The sequence below is a fragment of the Canis lupus genome, chromosome 6 (genome assembly GCF_048164855.1).
Source record: "Canis lupus baileyi chromosome 6, mCanLup2.hap1, whole genome shotgun sequence".
Taxonomy (NCBI): Eukaryota; Metazoa; Chordata; class Mammalia; order Carnivora; family Canidae; genus Canis; species Canis lupus.
In genome coordinates this window covers 72,472,427-72,492,925 of record NC_132843.1, presented here as the reverse complement: position 1 = coordinate 72,492,925, position 20,499 = coordinate 72,472,427, and the positions used below count along the sequence as shown (strand labels likewise).

The 20,499-nt window shown below is 40.6% G+C and overlaps 1 protein-coding gene across 6 annotated transcripts in view; it reads left to right on the top strand.

Moving 5' to 3' along the window:
• Positions 1-20,499, top strand: part of HHAT (hedgehog acyltransferase) — a 346,103-nt gene that overhangs the window by 38,833 nt on the left and 286,771 nt on the right. For all 6 annotated transcript variants that reach the window (XM_072831173.1, XM_072831170.1, XM_072831169.1 and 3 more), the window contains exon 4: positions 11,658-11,771. In XM_072831173.1, coding sequence (XP_072687274.1) covers positions 11,658-11,771 — 114 coding nt within the window. The remainder of the gene's footprint in view (positions 1-11,657; positions 11,772-20,499) is intronic.

The window sequence follows — 20,499 nt, the reverse complement described above, 5'->3', positions numbered from 1 at the left end:
AGAGAGAGGCAGAGACACAGGTAGAGGGAGAAGCAGGCTCCATGCAGGGAGCCTGACGTGGGACTCGATCTGGGGTCTCCAGGATCACACCTTGGGCTGCTGGTGGTGCTAAACCACTGCGCCACCAGGGCTGCCCTCTCTTTCTTATTCTTAATCATTCAGGCTTCACCATTAAGTTTGATATTTCTGCATATTTTTTATAGATGTTCTTTAAAATCTTGATGTTCCTCTCTACTTGTAGTTTTTTGAGAGTTTTTATAATTGAGTATTGAATTTTGTTAGATATTTTTTTCTGTATCAATTGATAGGATAATGGGCTTTTCTTCTATATTAGCAATATATTAATATTGTAGGTTACTTTGCATTAACTTCTCAATATTGAACCAGCCTTCTATGCCTGGGATAAACTCATGTGGTTGTGGTGTATAATTTTTTTTCACGCTGCTGGAGTCCATTTGTTGATATTCTGTTGACAATTTTTGTGTCTGTTCATAAGGGATAGTGAACTGTAGTTCTTTCTCTCCCTCTTTTTTTGGTACTGATTTTGAGCTGTTATATGCAGACTTGTATTTTTAACTTTAGATATTATGTCTTTATTGCTAGACTTATAAAATGAGTTAGTATTTACCTCTTCTCTCAAAGAGAACATCTTTAGATGTCTAATAGAATTCTTCAGTGAGGGGATCCCTGGGTGGCGCAGTGGTTTGGCGCCTGCCTTTGGCCCAGGGCGCGATCTTGGAGACCCGGGATCGAATCCCACATCGGGCTCCCGGTGCATGGAGCCTGCTTCTCCCTCTGCCTGTGTCTCTGCCTGCCTCTCTCTCTCTCTCTCTCTCTCTCTCGAATAAATAAATAAAATATTTAAAAAAAAAAAAAGAATTCTTCAGTGAAACCACTTGGGACTGGAGATTTATTTTTAGAGTTTTAAGCTATGAATTTATTATTTTTTTTGGTGGTTAAAATTATGTATTTTGTAGTGGATGAGTTTTGGTAGTTTGTGTTTTTCAAGGAATTAGTCCATTTTATCTAAGTTGTCAAATTTATGTATAGAGAGAGCTGTTCATGGTATCCCTTTTTAGCCTCAATGTCTATGGAACTTGGTAAATATCCTGTTTCATTCCTTATATCTATAATTTGTGCTATCTTCTCTTTTACTCTTTGTCCATTTGCTAGAGATTTGTGAACTTGATTTTTACAAAGAACCAGCTTTTTGTTCCACTGATTTTTCTCTATTTTTCTGTTTAATTTATCTATATTTCCTTCTTCCTACTTGCTCTGAGTTTATTTTGCTTATTTTCTAGTTTCTTGAGATGGTGGCTTAGAGTTTTGAGACTTTGACTCTAATATAAATATGTGGTGTTATAAGTGTTTTTTCAGCACTGCATTAGCTGCATCCTACATATTTTGATAATTGTACTTTCATTTTTATTCAGTTCTGTTTTTTTATTCCCCTCAATACTTCCTGTTTGACTCATGGGTTATTTAGAAGTATGTTGCTTAAATTCTACGTGTTTGGGGATTTTCCTGTTATCTTTCTGATACTAATTTCTAGGTATTTGGAGATTTTCCTGTTATCTTTCTGGTAGTAATTTCTGGGTTGATTCCATTGTGTCAGAGAATACACTCTGTATGATGAAATTCTTTAAAATTTGTTGATTTGGGGGCAGCCCAATCGGGTGCCTGGGGGCAGCCCTGAACCAGGTGGCTCAGCGGTTTAGCGCTGTCTTCAGCCCAGGGCGTGATCCTGGAGACCTGGGATCGGGTCCCATGTTGGACTCCCTGCATGGGGCCTGCTTCTCCCTCTGCCTGTGTCTCTGCCTCTCTCTCTCTCTCTCTCTCTCTCTCTCTGTCTCTAATGAATAAATAAATAACTAAATTTTTAAAAATAATAAATAAAATTTGTTGATTTGTTCTATGACCCAGAATGTAGTCTATCTTAGTGAATGTTCCATGGGTACTTAAAAAGAATGTGTGTTCTGGTGCTGTTGGATGGAATGTTCTATAAATGTTAATTAGATCCTGTGGTTTGGTGGTAAGCTTTCTCATATTTTTGATTTTCTGTCTAGTGGTTTTATTAACTGTTGAGAGAGAGGCGTACTGATGTCTTCAACTATAATTGTGGATTTGTCTGTTTCTCCTTTTCTGTCAGTTTTTCCTGGATTTTACAGCTCTGTTGTTTGGTACATACACATTTAGAGCTGTTATATTTACTTGTTGGGTTGACCTTCTTATGATTATTTAACGATTTTGGTGATTTTCTTTCACCAAAGTTCACTTGATGTGATATTAATATAGTGACTACTGCTTCTTTTGTATAGTGTATCCGCTACCTTTTACTTTCAGCCTACCTATATTGTTACATTTGAAGTGAATTTTTTTACAGATAGCATTGATATGGATTATTTCCTAAAAATTCATTCTGCCGTTGTCTTTTAATTGGTGTATTTAATTTAATTGGGGTTCATTCAGCATCTTGAATCTGTAGGCTTATTATACTTTTTGCCAAATTTGTGCAATGTGTAGTCATTACTTCTTTTAAGTTTTTATTTTTTATTTTTATTTTTTTTAAGCCCCACATTTTTTCCGTGCTTTCCTTCTAGGATTTCAGTGACATGAAAGTTATATCTTTTATAATTGTACCACAGGTCCCTGAGGCTCTGTTTATTTTCTCAGCCTATGTTTCTCTGTTATTCAGAATGTATAATTTCTATTGATCTATCTTTAGGTTTGATGATTCTTTCCCATGTCCTCGACCTCCACTATGAAGCCTGTCTGTGAGTTATTTTATTTTGTTTATGTCATTCCTCAAATCCTGAGTTTCCTAGTTAGGTTATTTTCTTATTTCCATCTTTCAGAGTCATCTTATGTTTGTTTTATATTGACATCCAGGGTTTTTAGCTATTCTTCATGGGAGGGTTAGAGAGAAATGAGTTTATCATAGAAGGTTATGATAAAAGGTACACATGAACATCCAGATGGAAGAAGTGCACAGGCAAGGGCTGTGGGAAGGGGGGATGTATGGGGCTTCCATGCCCTTTCCAGGAGCACCCCTCTCCCAGCACCACCATGAGTTCACCAACCCAAAAGTTTTGCAAAACTGGTACTTTTGGAATTTTTATGGAGGCTTCCTCACATAGGAATGATCATTCACTTGATTTCCAGCCCATCTCCCCTCTCTGGAGAATGGCAGGGTGGGCAGAAAATTCTCAGCTTCTAATCCTGACTTGGTCTTTCTGGTGAGTGGCCCTCATCCAGGAGCCCACCAAGAGTCACCTAATTACAACAAAAGATGCTCCTCTCAACCCAGATGATAGAATTAGGAGCCCTGTGTTAGAAACCAGACTCAAAGACCAAGTATTGGAACAAAAAATTCTCCCAGTGTTCTTTTTTTCCCCCCCAATGTTCTTATCACAAGAAATTATAAGGGTTTTAGGAGCTCTGTGCAGGCACTGGGGGCATAGACCAATATGGGTATTTTCTGTTTCACAGGGAGGTCTCTCTTTGAGAGCTTGGGCGGCTGATGAGCAAAGGCGACAGAAGGAAAAGGTGTGGGTGAGAATACTTCACATACTCTGTCCGCTTTCCTGACCTTTCATGCAGGGTGCACAATTCAAGGGGAAAAATGGTATCTGGGGTTATGAAGACTTCCCCTCTTGTCCCCCTGGATAGATGACAAAAATGCCTGTTTTTCTTTTTTCTCTCTTTTATCACTCATATCTTTCTTACTCTGCCTTCTGCCCTGGAGACCTTTGATGTTTGGGGATTCCACCCAGAGTTCCAGTTTGCTAGTGCTTGGCCACTGCAGAGATGTTGTGTACAAGTTTTCTTGAATGTGTGCAGACTTCCTAAGCAGAAAGCACGTTTTCTGAATGGGAGGGCCATGTTAGGGGCCAAGGCCCCCAGAGTTGTGGAGGATCATTGTTTTCTTTCATGTTACTGTGACACGCTTTGTCTTTTTGGTATTCGGGTGTAGTGACACCAGTGGGATGCATGATTTATTAGCAGAGTTTGTAGCTGGGAAATCTTATGTAAATAATTTGCTGTCTAGCCATCCTGTTCTATTACTTTTTTGTTGTGATTCCTAACTTATTTATTGGCCTTACTACTTGTTTACAACTCATTTCTCCACGTACTTCATGGAAAATATAGTGTTTTTTAAGTTTGAGAGGTGTGGGGAATAGAATGTGGTTTTTGTGCCTTTGGCTTCATACTAGAATGTAATATATATATTTTTTAAAACTTGATTCTCTTTGTTAGCTTCAGTAAGAAAAGGAGAAATGTAGAGTAGACAAGGAAGGGAGACAGAATCTATACAAGTTTGATCAAGTATAAGCATAAATCTTGAATAATTTGGAGCAAATTCTAGGAAGTAAGTAGGTAGAGAGTTAGCCAGAGAATGCTGCTGCATTTAGGTTGTTAGTTGGGTTGAAGGGATTCAAAGAATTTAGGTCTTCTTGATTTAATTAAGTAATCTTGAGAGGCTTTCTCTTTTCTCCCGTGGAGCATTCCCTGGATGGATTTGTGAGGCTTAGATCATGAGGGTCAGTTAAGAGACTAGGAATGATATACAGTAGAACACTTGTGCTAGCCCTATTGATGGCATTCCCAGCCTTGTGAGCATCTTCTTTACCTGTGCAGGCTGGCAAAGACATGTAAGCAGAGACTTTATTATTTATAGAAAAGTTGTGTTAGTGAAGAATTTTATCATTTTTTTATAAGTAGGCTCCACACCCAACATAGGGCTTGAGCTCATGACCCCGAGATCAAGAGTTGGATGCTCTACCAACTAAACCAGCCAGGCACCCCAAAAACATTTTATCTTGGTGGAAGAGTGTTGTCTCTGGAAACTGTGAGCAATAAAATAATTTAGTTCAAATTATTTTAGAGCAAAGCATCGGTTGAAAGATAAAACTATTTCAACAATTGCTAAATGAATCATTAGCATGAGTTCATCCAGAGAGCAGTGTTTCTCCTGTATAGAGCCCTTACAAATTAGTGTTCTCTCTCTCTCTTTTTCTCTCTCTCTCTCTTTTTTCTTTCTCCTTTGGAGATTTATAGGCCATTAAGGTGAGCTAGCTGCCTTTGAACACACAGGGAAACATATCTGGATTTAAGGACCTTACAAAGATTTTCTCTGCTCAAAGATAATTTTTGCTCAATGTGATGAGGACTTAGGTATGGTTTTGAAGTAAATAATATAAATGTGATGCTGTTTAGGAAATAGATATACAGCAGTGTCTAGTATATCTGTTATGCTTTTTTTTTTTTTGCAAAATGCTGGATATGACAGTAAGGAAAACAGTAATATACAGTATATTCAACTCTATGCTGTTTATCTGAGGAAAAAAGTTATGTGATGAAAAATACAGGTTGGTTGGTAAGGTAGATTATTTTCTGTTTGGTTTTGAAATGTTATAAATTGATGCATTTGTGAATGTGACATTCACTGCCTTCATTATCCAGTTCTAGAATCTCCTTGGACCGACCTAGCTGGTGTTTTGCTTCATTTTATTTTCCTCCACTGAATAGACTTTTTCAGGATAGTATTCTTCAAAGTGAATTATTTTTGTAGTGGGTTCTGCTATACAGCTGAGGCTGGACTGCAATCAGAAGAAAAATTCTCTATGTCGATATCATGTCGATCAAGATTCCATTGCAGACAATAGAAGCCACACTAGTCACCTTAAGAAATTTATTGCAGGGATGTATGGAGATTTTAGAATAGTCAAAAGGACTATAGGGATGGGCACGAAGTGAACTCCCGGGAGCAATTCCTAGAGCAAAACTGTGGCTGCTGCACAGGTCCCAGCTTGACCAGATAGTGCTGTGGTGTGCTAGCCACACTGCCACATGGGGTAGCTGCTGCCCCTCTGGACTGAGTGGACCCTGGAGTCTCCACTGCTGCTGTTGCTGTCAAACTAGAGCCTCTACCACTGTTCTTACAGAAGAGTCTCACGGCCTATGCATCTTTATGTTCTAACACCTTCAGAGTCATTTTGTATTTGTTCATCAGAAGCTGGGGCACACGCAGATGTGCTTGCCAGCTGCAGGGGAATTCTGGGAAATGTAGTTTTTTGCCTTCTGACCTCTGATGTTTTGGAAGTCATGCTAGAAGAGTTGGGAGAGTGTTGACTGAGCCAGTGGGAGAATCTGCCATACATAGCCAATACTTTATTTTGAGAAGAAGGTTAGGATGATTGCTTTCCCATGGCATTTTACTTTATTTTACCTTATTTCATTTTATTTGAGAGAGAGTGAGCAAGCATGGTGGGGAGGGGTAGAGGGAGAGGGAAACTCTAAGTGGACTCTGCACTGAGTGCAGAGCCCGATGTGGGACTCCATCTCATGACCCTGAGATCAGCACCCTGAGATCATGACCTGAGCTGAAACCAAGAGTTGGATGCTTAGCCCACTGCACCACTGTACCCCTCTCATAGCATTTTAGATGTTGCAGCTTTTCTGAATGTTCATGTTTCCATTTTGTTAAACATGGATTCGTTCCTTTTCAGTCCAGTTCCTAGAATTTTTCTTCTTCCTTTTGACTGGGTTTGGGGGATCTTGAGCAGGTGAGCTCTTCCAGATTTTATCTATAAGTATCTGTCTGTTTCAGAGTATGCAACTTAAAAACTCTTGGCTTTGTGTTTCCAGGGCCATCAGTAAAATAGTTTATTGTTTACGTATTATCAAATATATCCATAGTACGAATATATACATAGTAGTTAGTATCATTCTATGGGATTCTCCACCTATCCTCCCTCCAGGGCTCCAGGGAAGTGTAGAAATAATGTCAGATTTAATGTTATTGAGTCAAGCAGTTGAATATTCTAGCTGAAAATTCTGGAAATGGATTGTGGTTATGGCTGTATAACATTATAAATGGACTTAATGCAACTGGGATGTACCTTAAAATTGATCATCTTAACTATTTTTATATGTATTTACCAGATGAAATACGGACTTTGCAGGCTAGGACCTAGAGCTTTTAAATCAGGCTTTGTTATATATTGGACGTTGGTCCTGGGGCATGATGTTTAGCCTCTTTGAGGACATCCTTGTTGGAATAGGTAGGCCTGTGTTTGAAATCCTGCTCTCTCCCCTATGAGTTTTGAGCAAGTAATTTGGCTATTCCAATCTCCAGTTAACTCATCTATCACACAGAGTTTAAAACAAAACAACAACAACAACAAAATGACTAGAAGGGTTGTTGGGAGGTTATCATTAGAAAACACGTACCCAGAATATTAGTGATTTATATGAGAAGGAAAGGTCTCACTTATACATGAGGCTGAATTACATCACTGTGACCTCTCTTGCATTGCAGTAGATTTTCAGTGCCTTGATGTGGGGGTTGGTGTTGTGAGTTCTCCAGGATGAGGAATACTTGTAGGGTTTCCCACACTGCCTGGAACAGAACTCTGCTCTTTATATGGGGAAAGAGGCAGTTAAGAATACCAAGTCCAGGCCCTTTCTTTTGAACTATCATGTGCTTTAGACTTCTTGGTTTTGCCTGGTTGCAGATTAAAAGCATCAGAATGAATAACTGTGCATATTAACTTAACTCATTTAAGCAATTCTTGAGGGGCACCTGGGTGGCTCAGTAAGTTAAGCATCTGCCTGCAGCTCAAGTCATGATCCCAGAGTCCCTGGATGGAGCCCTGCGTTGGGCTCCCTGCTGAGCAGGGAGCCTGCTTTTCTCCCTCTGCCTACAGCTCTGCCTACTTGCATGCTCTCTCTCTTTCTGTCAAATAAATAAGTAAATAAAAATCTTAAAAAAGTTAAAATTCTTGAATATAGGTGCTTAGAGCTTTCCATAGTGAGCAGGATGATGGCTGTTCAGTTTGTGAATATTAGGTGGTGCACTTCAGTGTGTCCCTGCCTGGGAATCGTATGAGGTGGATCCTCATGGCTGTTAAGGATCCTCTGGGCTGATGGATATTCAGCTGTAGGGAGGCCTAATCAGTGACGGAGCTTTGCTACTCTACACGTGGCCCCTAGGCCAGCAGTTGTCATCACCTGGGAGCTTGTTAGACATCTAGAATTCCAGGCCCCATCCCGAAGATGAAAATCTGGGCCAGAATCTGCATTTTAGCAAGATCTATGGATGATTTGTGTGCACTCTGAAGGCTGAGGAGCTCTGACATAGAAGATGGCATGTGGATGACTGTTCCTTGGAGCTCAGTCTCCCCTTTCTCTGCGGAGGAGCCTTCCTGGTTCTGTCTGGCTGAAATGTATCCCCAGTAGATGTCTGACTCACTTCAAGAACTGGAGAACAGTTTTCTAATTGACTAAGAATTGCATGGTTCAGAAAGGAAATGGGGAAGGAACAGAATCTGAAAAAACTTGTTCTTGATTTGAGGCCCTAACATTTGCCTTGAATTGTGTGATTGAATTCAGTGTCTGAAAAGTTTTTGCCTATAAAAGCAGACAAGTCAACATTTTTCTTACCCGAATCATTAACCGCTAGTTATTGGCCATCTTGTTCTGTTCACTGGCTCAGCCTTTCTGTCCGGTTCTTTCCTGTAGGTAAATATTTTAAATGGAGGACAGACAGACATGAGAGAAATGTTTTTATTTCCTTTAAATGGATCTTTTCTGAAAAGGAATTAATGATGAAAGACTGTGTAATTTTTGTTGATGGGGTTTTACCAGCACAGGGTTTTTAGTTCTGGGCCTTCTGGTGGAACATCAAGGTCTTTTTAGTTTCTTATATTTTATATCATTTTCCTGCTAAAAAAAAAATAAAGTGGGAAGAGTTTTGAAGCATAGGTAAGCTTGGGGTTGTGAAAATTTTTTAAAAGATTTATTTATTTATTCATGAGAGACACGCAGAGAGGCAGAGACACAGGCAGAGAGAGAAGCAGGCTCCCGGCAGGGAGCACGATGTGGGACTCGATCCTAGATCCCCGGATCATGCCCTGAGCCAAAGGCAGATGCTCAACCACTGAGCCACCCAGGTATCCCTGGGATTGTGAATTTTAAGTGTAATTCTTAGTGTTTAAGACCATTTTTTATATTAAAAAAGGTAAAATGGGGGATCCCTGGGTGGCTCTGGGGATCCCTGGGTGGCTCAGTGGATTAGCGCCTGCCTTTGGTCCAGGGTGTGATCCTGGAGTCCCAGGATCGAGTCTCACATCGGGCTCCCTGCATGGAGCCTGCTTCTCCCTCTGCCTGTGTCTCTGCCTCTCTCTCTCTGTGTCTCTCATGAATAAATAAATAAAATCTTTAAAAAAAAAAAAAGGTAAAATGTTGGGATATTTTTGAGGGGGGATTAAAAAAAATTCAGGCTTGGCTTTTAGTGTCTTTTTACCTTTATCTTTGTTACAAAAATGGCATTTTCTTAGCATTGACATCATCACAAGACCTCTGAGCGTGTTTGCCCTTTTTTTTTTTTTTTTTACGGTTTTATTTATTTGTTATTTACTTATTAGATAGCAAGAGAGACCATGAGTGGGGAGAGGGGGAGAAGCAGGCTCTCTGCTGAGCAGGGAGCCTGATGTAGAGTTCAATTCCAGGACTTTGGGATCATGACCTGAGCTGAAGTCAGATGCTTAACTGACTGAGCCACCCGGGTGCCCCCTTGTTTGCCTTTATTCAGTTAATTTATTCTCCACTAGTTTGAAATTTTTGAGATGGAGAAACAAGCTTTGGACCAGGGTCAAGAGCCAGGTTAAAGGTTTGAGTTCTCCACTTTGCTGCTGCCTGGCTATGTGGCGTGGGCATGTCCTGGGCTCTGATGTCATCATTTTTGAATAGAAGGAACTGGATCAGATCCATGATTTTTATGGGGATGAGGGCTCTATGAGCAGATTGTGTGTGTATTGGAATCTTGAATGTGGAGAACATGTGTTATTTGATAATGTACAACACCATATTTATTTGGAAAATGGAACCAAAGTTTTAACAAGTACTACAATGTAAAGCATGACACAATCTGGCTGGTTAACAAAGGATAGGAAGTACTGAGACTAGCAGTTAGCGGCGAGTGATAATTTGTAGTGAGTGCAGCATGCCAGGTGCTTTTTTAAACTTTTGGTATAAATGTGGGATGCCTGGATGGCTCAGCGGTTGAGCATCTGCCTTCGGCTCAGGGCGTGATCCCACGGTCCCGGGATCGAGTCCCACATCAGGCTCCTGGCGTGGAGCCTGCTTCTCCCTCTGCCTGTGTCTCTGCCTGCCTCTCTCTCTGTGTCTCTCATGAATAAATACATAAAATATTAAAAAAATAAGCTTTTGGTATAAATGTTTTCATTTAAACTTTACAAACCCTGGGGTGCCTGGGCAACTCAGTCAATTAAGCAGTTAAGCATTCAATTCTCAACTTTGGCTCAGGTTATGATCTCATGGAACAAGCTTGAGATTCTCTCTCCTGCTCCCTCACCCCCACGCACTCTCTCTTTCTCTCTCTGTGTCTGTCCAATAAATCAATTTTTAAAAAACAACCAACTAAAAGCCCTCACAAACCCAAACCCCTAGATGCTCAGTAATGTTATCTATGAGCAGATAGAATGGAAAGGTAAAGCATCTCGCTCAAGTCATAACCAGTACATGGGTAGATCTGGGATCTAAACCAAAACCAGTTTGCAGCCTTGGCTGCTAGGTTTCCTACCTCTGTATTCATAGTCTGATATGAATCAAGATAAATTCTATCTGTATTTTACTTTATGGAAGAGTTTTATAATATGAGTAATGGAATGAAATTGCCCCTCAATCCTCAGATATTTAAAAAAAAATCATATTTCCCTCTAAATCCCATTAAAGTTCTGTTGGCAGAGACTGGTGATTTGTTTAGTATCAGTAGTCACTAGAGGATTCCTTCCCCACCCATGCAATGTGGCTAGGAAATCCTGAGGATCTCACATCCCCACTTAATCATGGTGGTGCTGAGATGCTCATTGGCCAACCCTGCATTGCCCATTTTAGAGTAGCCAATCACTGTTCATTCCCTCCATACTCAACTTGGTTTGGGCTCCTGAGGCCAAACCAAGGCTTTTGGGTGTTAGTTCCCAGCTGTTCATCCAGTCTTGCCAGAATTTTTCACCTGCCCCTGCCAAGGAGCTACAGAGACACTGTGCCTGGTATAGGTCCAGACATGGGGTGCTAATGGACACAGAGCTTCCTGAAGGGAAGGGAAGTATATCTTTCATTCTTTCATCCTAATCCTATGGGGAATTGGTTAATTTCTCTATCAAATTATCCTCCTTCTTGAAATGGCAGCAAGAATTAACATGATTGACCTTAAGCAATTTTATTAGCATCCAATTTGCATTTCTCTTGTTTGAGTGGCTAACCTGAGACAACCTCAATTCATTGCTTGTGCTATCTGTGTGACACTGGGTACAAGAATTGAATTCTTTAAGCCTCTATTTCATCTTTTATAGAATGGGGGATAATAATGGGTTCTGTTCCATGGAGGGTCCTGGGGGATCAGCTTTGACAAGACACTTATTTGGAGAATAGCAATGAGACCAGACAAGCTGGAGGGAAGAACATAGATGGGTGGGACCGTGGTGGCATTTGGGCTGAAAGTGTATAAATGCCATTTTATGGAGTCTGGACTCACATTGGCCTTGTTTCTAGTTGTTTTATTGACTGGAGTGTTTGTTCTGCCTAAGATGTATAAAAATCCCTCTGATTAACTCCTCTTTTGGGCTCTTTAGGACCCAAATGACTTCGAATGGAGCTTCTGGATGGAATGGGGAAAACAGCGGCTGGTGCGGTTTCTGTTTGGCCACATGGTTGTGTCTCAGATGGCCAATGTGCTTGCAAGAAAGGTATGATTATGTGCCTTGTTTCCTTTTAAGTCTCTTTTGAGAGGAAAGAATCCTGAACTGGGAATCAGAAGATGTGGATATTAGCCTCAGAAGCCTGGAAAAGATAAGAAAGACTTGCTGATGACCAATAAGACATTTATGATAAAGGTTTCATGCATTCTTATCCTGCACTTGCTTCCTCCAAGTTATTTTTAAAATCATTGAATATGGGGTGCCTGGGTGGCTCAGCGGTTGAGCGTCTGCCTTTGGCTTAGGTTGTGATCCTGAGGTCTTGGGATTGGGTTCCATATCGGGCTCCTGTTGGGGATCCTGCTTCTCTCTCTCCCTGTGTCTCTGCCTCTCTCTCTCTGTCTCTCATGAATAAATAAATAAAATCTTAAAGTCATTGAATATGAAAGTTTTAGATAAAACTAACTTCAAATGGTGTTAAGATTATACCTAATCAAATGATCTTACTTAAAAAAGGTGCTTGTCGAGGACCTGTGATTTCTCATAGGAGTTGAAGAAAGTAGAGTGAATGGTATCATTAAATGGTAATAATTTTAATGTCAAGTAATTTATGCCATGGTAGCTGTTGTGGATCAGAATTCCAGTAGTATTTTTTATTCTTGCTCTGGCCAGGAGTGGAGAATGAGGGCTACTTCAAAGGGGATGTATGAGAAGTGCTTTTGCATGCAGAAGGATTGAGAGCCTCTGGACTTGATCGATTACCTACCAAGGGATCTGAGATACTACCAAGAGGATCTTTCTGTAGCAGAGGGGCCAACCTTTATCCAGTGTCCTCTGATATATGCTACTTGACTCCATAGATTCCTAATGTGAAAAAAAGAAAATGAGTCCGTGCTTGGAAATCTATGTAGTAAAGATGATATAACCCAAAACTGACTTTGAAGTCAGTGTACAAAAGATGTTTGATTCTTAGAGGCCCCAGGATGTGAAGAAGCAGAAGCAGCGAGCCTCTGAGTGAGAGAGACCGGAATGTGAGACTGAGAAAAGAGGGTACCAGGCGGTTAGAGATGTGCACCGGACTTGGGCTATTTATTAGCTGTTTTTTTGAAAATTGGTACTTTTTAAGCTCACTTTTCTCATTCTGGAAGATAGGATATCCCAATGGCACATTAACTTTCTTTGTTTTAAATACGGTATTGATTACTTTTTGTACTAAAGTTGTTTCTATCTTCCAAAATGGCAAAAACTAAAATCATTACAGGCTGTCAGATCTTTTGTATATTAAAACATTTTGTAGGACTTTCAGAGTAGACCCAATAATAATACATGTTTGGGGTATCCCAAAGTTAGTAGGGATTTTGTAGGTACCCAAGCCCTCATTAATGGGTTTCTTTTCTTCCGCAAATTTCTGTTTGATATATTTTTTAAGAGTTCAAGTTTTCTAGAAATTTAACATTTTTGTGTTAACCAAAGTTTCTCTGCCCTCACGTAAATGACTTACTCTGCCCCTAGGTCTCAGTTTTCCCATCTTTAAACTGAATGGCTTAATACCTGTCACTTTTACTTCTGTGACTGGAAAGTGAAATATGTTAAGGATCTGTGAAATGTGTCCGATCTTAATACTACTGCCATAGGTAAGGGTCAACTGCAGTGTAGCAGAAGAGTACTAGATGGTGTATTAGGTCCTAGGCTTTCTCACTGATTAGCTTTATAACTTTAGGAAAGCTTTTCATCACTGAATTTTGTTTATATAGGAGTGTAAAGATTTTATTAAAGATTTTATTTATTTGAGAGAGAGACACCAGGGAGGAGCGGCAGAGGGAGAGGGAGGGGGAGAAGCAGACTCTGTGCTGAGCAGGGAAGCCTGATGTGGGCTTCAGGACCCTAAGATCATGACTTGAGCAGAAGGCAGTCGCTTAACCGACTGAACCACCCAGGTGCTCCTCACCACTGAATTTTAATTCATCATTGTCTGTGAAGTAGGAGGTGGTGAGACAATACTATTCTTTTTTTTTTTTTTTTTTTTACCCCCTTAAAAAATGGTGAGATTCATCTGTTAGAAATGTCATTAAAGGGGCAGCCTGGGTGGCTCAGCGGTTTAGTGCCGCCTTCAGCCCAGGGCCTGATCCTGGGGTCCCAGGATTGAGTCCCACGTCAGGCCCCCTTCATGGAGTCTGCTTCTCTCTCTGCCTGTGTCTCTGCCTCTCAATCTCTGTGTCTTTTATAAATAAAAAATAAATAAAAAAAAACCCGAAATATCATAAAAAGGAAGGGTGAAACATGGAAAAGATAGGACAAAGAGAAAGCACAAAAGAAATGGCGGGTAAACGCAAATATATCAATCACAATCACTATAAATGGGCCTAATCCCTAGTCATACCCCCCAGAAGAACATTGTTAGACTAGATAAAAGAAGAAAACAGAAATAAAGGAAAATAAACAAAAACAGAGTTGTGAGATGTGTTTCTTAGCAAGAACTACTTAAAATGAAGAGACATGGAAAGAGTGACAGTAAAAGGATGGGAAAAGATGTTTCAAGCAAATTTAAGACTCTCTTCTCCACTGCCCACCCAAGTATGGGTGCAGTTTTATCAGTAGCTGGCAAAGAGCATTAATGATGAAGAGGGTTATTGTTTAATGATAGTTAATTTCATTAGGAGGGTGTTAGAATTCTAAGTTTGTTTGCTATAAGATCTAAAAGGCAAAAGTTGATCAGTACCACAAATATGGATAAATTTATGATTATGGGGAGAGATTTGAACATAATTTCATGACTAATTGATATGTAGAAAAAACAATATAATTAATAAGCTTGATATAAGAAATACATGTCAACTGTTGCATAACAATTAGAGAATTCATATTCTTTTAAAGAACACAGAATATTTCTAAAAATTAACCTCATATAGGGGCACCTGGGTGGCTCAGTTGGTTAAGCATCTGCCTTTGGCTCAGGTCATGACCCTTAGGGTTCTGGGATCATGTTCTGCATCAGGCTCTCTGCTTAGTGGGAAGTCTGCTCCTTGCTCTTCCCCTCCATCTGCCCCTCTCCCCCTGCTTATGTTCTTTCTCCCTCTCTCTCTGTCTCAAATAGATAAAATCTTAAATTAACCACATATGGACCATAAATTTCAAAGTATTTTTAAAGTGTTTTTAATCCCAGTGCAATTAAGTTTGGAAACCAATAACACAAGATGACCTGAAAACTCTAATTCACTTAGACATTAAAGAGAACATACTTTTAAATAATTTGTAGATCGAAAAAGAGATCATACTAGAAATTAGACAATAGAAATAAATTAAAAAGCTCTTACATATCAAATCTTGTATGGTGTGGCTAGAATGGTACTTGATTGGGAGCTATAATCTTACATACTCATATTAAAAAAGAAGAAAGGCTAAAAATAATAATGAGCTAAGCATACATTTTAAGAAGTTGGGAGAGAATAGAAGAAAGGATGGAAGAAAATAATAAAAATAAGAGCAGAAATTAATAATGGCAAGATTGGTCAAGGAAAAGAAAGTGCACAAATAACCAATATTAGGTATGGAAAAGCTGATGAAAAAATATAGTAAGAGGAAATTTTGCACTACTTTACACAAAAACCTTGAAAACTTTGGCAAAGCAAGCACATTTCTAGAAAATACTACTTACCAAAACTGACTCATGAAGAAATAGAAAGACCAAGTTGTACTATAACTGTGAAATGAAATGGAAATCACTAGTCAAAAATCTATTTGTAAAGAAAACACTAGTAATTTACCAATTCTGCTAAACATCTAAGACACAAATGACTTAAATCTTTCCCAGGATTTTTCAGAAAAGATAAAAAGAGGGAACACACATTTTATGAAGCTAGTATAAAATTGTTGCCAAAATCAGAGGCTATGCCCATCAGATATAATGACTTAGAAAGATACGATAATTAGGGCATTGTTGTTTTGGCGCTGATATAGACAAATAGACCAGTAAAACAGAATAAAGTTTAGAGAACACCTGTCCATAGATGGGAACTTGTTTGCTGACAGAACTAGCATTTCAGATCTGTGTGAAAAGATGAACTAACTGTTCAGTAAACAGTGCTGACGCAATTGTTTAGCTGTGTTAAAAATAAATGAACATTTATTCTTTTCAAAGTAGATTAAGAACTTACAATATGAGATAATTTATCATTTTTAGAAAGTGATGTAGGATGGGGAGATGGGGTGACTGGGTGATGGGCACTGAGGAGGGCGCCTGATGGGACGAGCGCTGGGTGTTATACTATATGTTGGCAAATTGAACTTAAATAAAAAATATGTTGAAAAGTGTGATGTAGAATATCTGCTAATGTTAGGATCGAGAAAGATTTCTTAAACAAGACACAAAAAGTACTAGTTGTACAGGAAAAAAATGGATAAGGTCTTATTTTAATGTAGTTAAACTTACCAATGTATAATCATGTATAATCATCAGTGTACATTAGTGTACATCTTTGAGTGTATCTAAAGACACAAGAAGAAAGTGAAGAAGCAAGTCACTAATAGGTTGTTTGCAAGCTGACAGAGAATTTGTATTTGGAATATGTAAAGAAATTTCCTAAGAAAAAGACAAATCATCCAAGCAAAAAAGTGGTGCAAGATGTGGAAAGGAATTTGCAGAAGAGGAAAAGCAAATGACCAATAAACTTAGAATAGATTTTCAATTTTATTAGTAATCAAGCAAATGCATCTTAAAACTCTAAGATATCACTTCATAGTTTCCAGTGTAGCAAAGTCAAAACAAAAATCCTGATTGTATCAAGTAACGTCTACCCGAACTCATACAGAGAGGTTGCGAATATGTATTGGTACAGCTTCTTTGTAATATATTACCTCAAAGAGGTGCATAGCCCACAGCTACCAGTACTAATTCTGACATATTCCCTGGAGAAACTCTTTTTTGCCAATCAGGGGACGAGTCAGGACACTCATTGCAGTGATACTTAAAATAATGAAGAACCAGAAGCAGTCCAAGGGTCCATTGTAGGGAAATGGATGAATTATACTGAATTTATTCCATGGAAAGGAATGAATAATAGCTATAATTGTCAACTTGGATGATTTTTTGGATCATGACATTGAGCTAATAAGGCAAGTTGCAGAGGAATCCATCAGATATAGTCCTATATATAAATATATCTCAGAATTGTGCAAAACTAAATGATACATTCAACATGCATGCTTACAAAGGTGAAATATTAAATATTAAAAATCTGGAGAGTAGTTATGTCTGGTTGGGATGGGCAGTGTATAGAATTGGGGAAGACGCTGGCCTACCCATTTTTTTCCTTTGACAGTTTGTTTATTATTCATTTTAATTGAGGTCTAATTGACCTATGCCCAGGACCCTCTAAAGCCCTGATAGAGGCTTGCCTGTATTAAGCTGGTGGCGGGTATATGGGGTGCTATTTTGCTGTTCTCTGTACTTTACAAACTTTCTAAATGTTCCTTTCTCTGTGTTTGATTTTTGATATATTTGTAACTGAACATGTGGTAGAATGACATGGGGCAGAAGAAAAGCTGAAGGTGCCCCATATGCACTGAGTTTTTCATCTTCTGTCCTCCCTGTGACTCTTTCACGTGCATTGGGACTGACATGGGCACGTCTGACTGGTCTCCTTTGCCTCTCCTGCTAGTTCTTATTTGCTTCCTACAGATCAGTATTTCTCTATCTTTTTCCCCTCCATTGTCACCCTACTTCCCTGAACCTTTTTAGATATGATTTTTCCTAGTTGTGACTTCCTTACCATGAAATTTGAATGTCACAGGTATACTGTCTATATATATAAGCTTGCCTGTGTTTTGTGCATAAAGAGTGAGATTTTCCTGTCTCCAAGAACCAGCCTCCTTCCCCCCCCCCCCCCCCTTAACCGCCTAAGAGATCTGGACCCTTGGATAATGCCAGATGTAGATTAACTTTCCGGATGCTCTGCTCATTTTTTTTAATAAATTTATTTTTTATTGGTGTTCAATTTACCAACATACAGAATAACAACCAGTGCTCATCCCGTCAAGTGATGCTCTGCTCTTGACTGGGATGCTCCTCCTCCTTTCCAAACTTCCTCTATTTTCAGCTCCTATTTTGCATGTACCAGCATCAGATATCTATTTAGTTTAGGATGTAGATGTTCCTCCATTTAATTTGCTTGGTACTTTGAATTAATGCTCTTTTTATCTTCGGCAGCATTCAGAGTGCTTAAGAGCTATTGGGTGAATCCCAGCTTTGCTGCTTTCAAACTATGCAGTCTTAAGCATGTTAGTTAATACCTCTGAGCCTGTTCGTGATTTGTGCAGTAGGGACGGTACTGCTTGCTTCTCGGGGTAGTAGTGAGGGTCTGATGTTTTTCAAGGTTATGTTTGTATAAGATGAAAGCCAAATGTGGTTGCTGCTGTGGTCTGCTGGCATTTGCAGTGTGCTGGGATTGTGGTCTGTGTGTGTGCTTCTGGGAGCAGTTACCTCTACCGTGTTCAAGAAAGGAGGCAACTGTCTTGAGATTCTAAAAATCCCTGAGGGCAGAGGCTGTCTGTTCAACCACACCTACACTCCTCCCATGCATGTCTTTCTCTGACCCTCTTTCAAGCTTGTGTTGGATTGTAGGGGGGAGAAGGGGAAGGATTGAGAGACACATCCCTTCCCCTCAGGAAGTTGGGTGAGAATACAGAGGAAACCAAATACTGATCTTGATTCTGGACCTGACGCAGTGGTGGGTTGGATGCCTGGGAGGCAGAGTGGGCCACATCTACCTTGGAGTGTCAGGGAAAGCTTCTGAGGAGGTGCTTTTGAGCTGTGGTTTGAAGGATGTAAAAGTATTTGCTGCTTGGACTTCCTGCATCTCATTACCAGGCATGGGTGGACAGGTGGACTTTATATCTGCAAAGCACATCTTCTGCAAAGTCAAGAGAGGGTGTTCTTTGCAGAGTTTGCACTGAGTCACCTCTGTGTGTGTGTCTTTCCCATCCCCTCATCCCAACCACAGGCCCGATTTGTGTGACAGCTGGTGGGCAGGGTTCTGCTTGTGGCCGGGGCATAGTGCTTTCTTTGTCTGAGTCTGTTTGGCCCTGATATGTAAGTATGAACCACAACTTTGGCCCCATTAGCTTTGTGCTTTCACCACCTGGACTAAGTGTTCCAGATGGTGGATGTTTTTGGGACTTACTGAAGGTGGACGATTTGGGCTGCAGTTGTCTATTTCCCCATTCTCAGAGGTGTCAGGAGCTGTGGACAGACAGGACCTGCAGGGATAGTGTGTTAGCACCTTAGCTATTCTTGCTGTTCCAACCCTTCAGTCCTGAAGGATCCTTCCCATCGCCATCTATTACCTAATCTCGTCTTTTCCTTTGCTGGTACTGCCTCCTCCCAGAGAGAGGCAGGTTATGTTCAGAAGTGTGATTGCTTTTCTTTTTCTTTTTCTATTCTTTTTTTCTCTTCCCTTCCCTTCTCCTCTCACCATGATAAATAATAAAACTTTCCACTGGGCTCCTTGGCCAAGGTTAAACCCCTTTTCTCTGGGTAGGGCTCTCTCTCTGGGTTCTGGTGAGACTGCATCAGAGGCCGGTGCCCTGGGAGGGGAGGCTGAGTAAGGGCTCTGAGCTTTGGCTGTGGGTTTGTTATGATTGGATTGTGTGTTGGGTGGGTCAGACAGTTGCCTCCTTTCTTGAACACCCCTGTGGCCTTGCCACCACCTGAGACATTGTGTTCTTTGCCCTTGGAACTAAAAATACCCCTGTGTGAACCTTTTGAGAAGGCTGGCCTGGTGTGGGGGCTGAGGGCGGCTGCTGTTGCTGACCACAGAGCAGTTTTGAGCCTACCTCCGAGGAGCAGAGCCCACATGATTAGCATTGGGCCCTGAGCAGCTGAGCTCATCCGCCACAGGCCTGAGAAGTGTGGTCCCGTGGTGTTGGCTGAAGTGAGTAAACTAACCTCTGGAAGGCTGTGGTGAGCAGCGTTCCCTGCCAGCGTCGTATTGAAACCACACACCTAATAGGAATCTCATGTGCTAACCAGACTTCTCCACCTCCATCAATGCATATTTAAGGAGGGATGAAATTTGCTTTGTGTGGGCCTTGCTGGCCTTCGCTCCCAGGAAAAGCAGGCTAGAATGTGGTCGTTTGGATACTGGATGGTTTTGATTTTTCCCCTCTTTGTTTGGGGAGATGTACGTAAATATATTTTTTTTCAGTAGCAGCTGCAATTGATTATATGGTACGTAATCAATTATGCTATGTCTAAGGATTATTGATTGGCTTTTTATTTATTTCTCAAACAGTGCCCCCACTGAGTGGTTTCTGGGCAGACGTACAAAAAAATTCGTAGACAGCAAAGTCTGGTATCGTTGCCAACAGGAGTCCTCACCGAGGCTTTTACCCTCTCCCCCTTCCCCCCCGGACGTTAGCTCTGAGGGAGCCACGCAGGCACATCCTCTTACCGCGTGGAGCCCCCGGCACAGAGCAAGCTGAAGTGGGAGAGGAGGATGGAGTGAGAGGCGCATTGCCAGCAGCTGTTCCTGTGGCTGGCTCCTGACTCCCAGTGAAGAGGCTGAGAAGGGAAGGAGGGCGAGTCCACAGTTCTTCCTCTGGGGTGCTGGTTTCAGCCTTGGAAACACACCAGTTCAATTGGTTAGTGTCCCCGAGCCCCTCCCTGGGGTGAGAGGCAGCAGGTTCTATTACAGATGTCCCGTCCCTGTCAGTGGTAAGAGTGTTGAGATTTTCCCCAACACAATAGGGTTGTAAGAGACCCCTGTGAGTGGAAAGCAGGCAG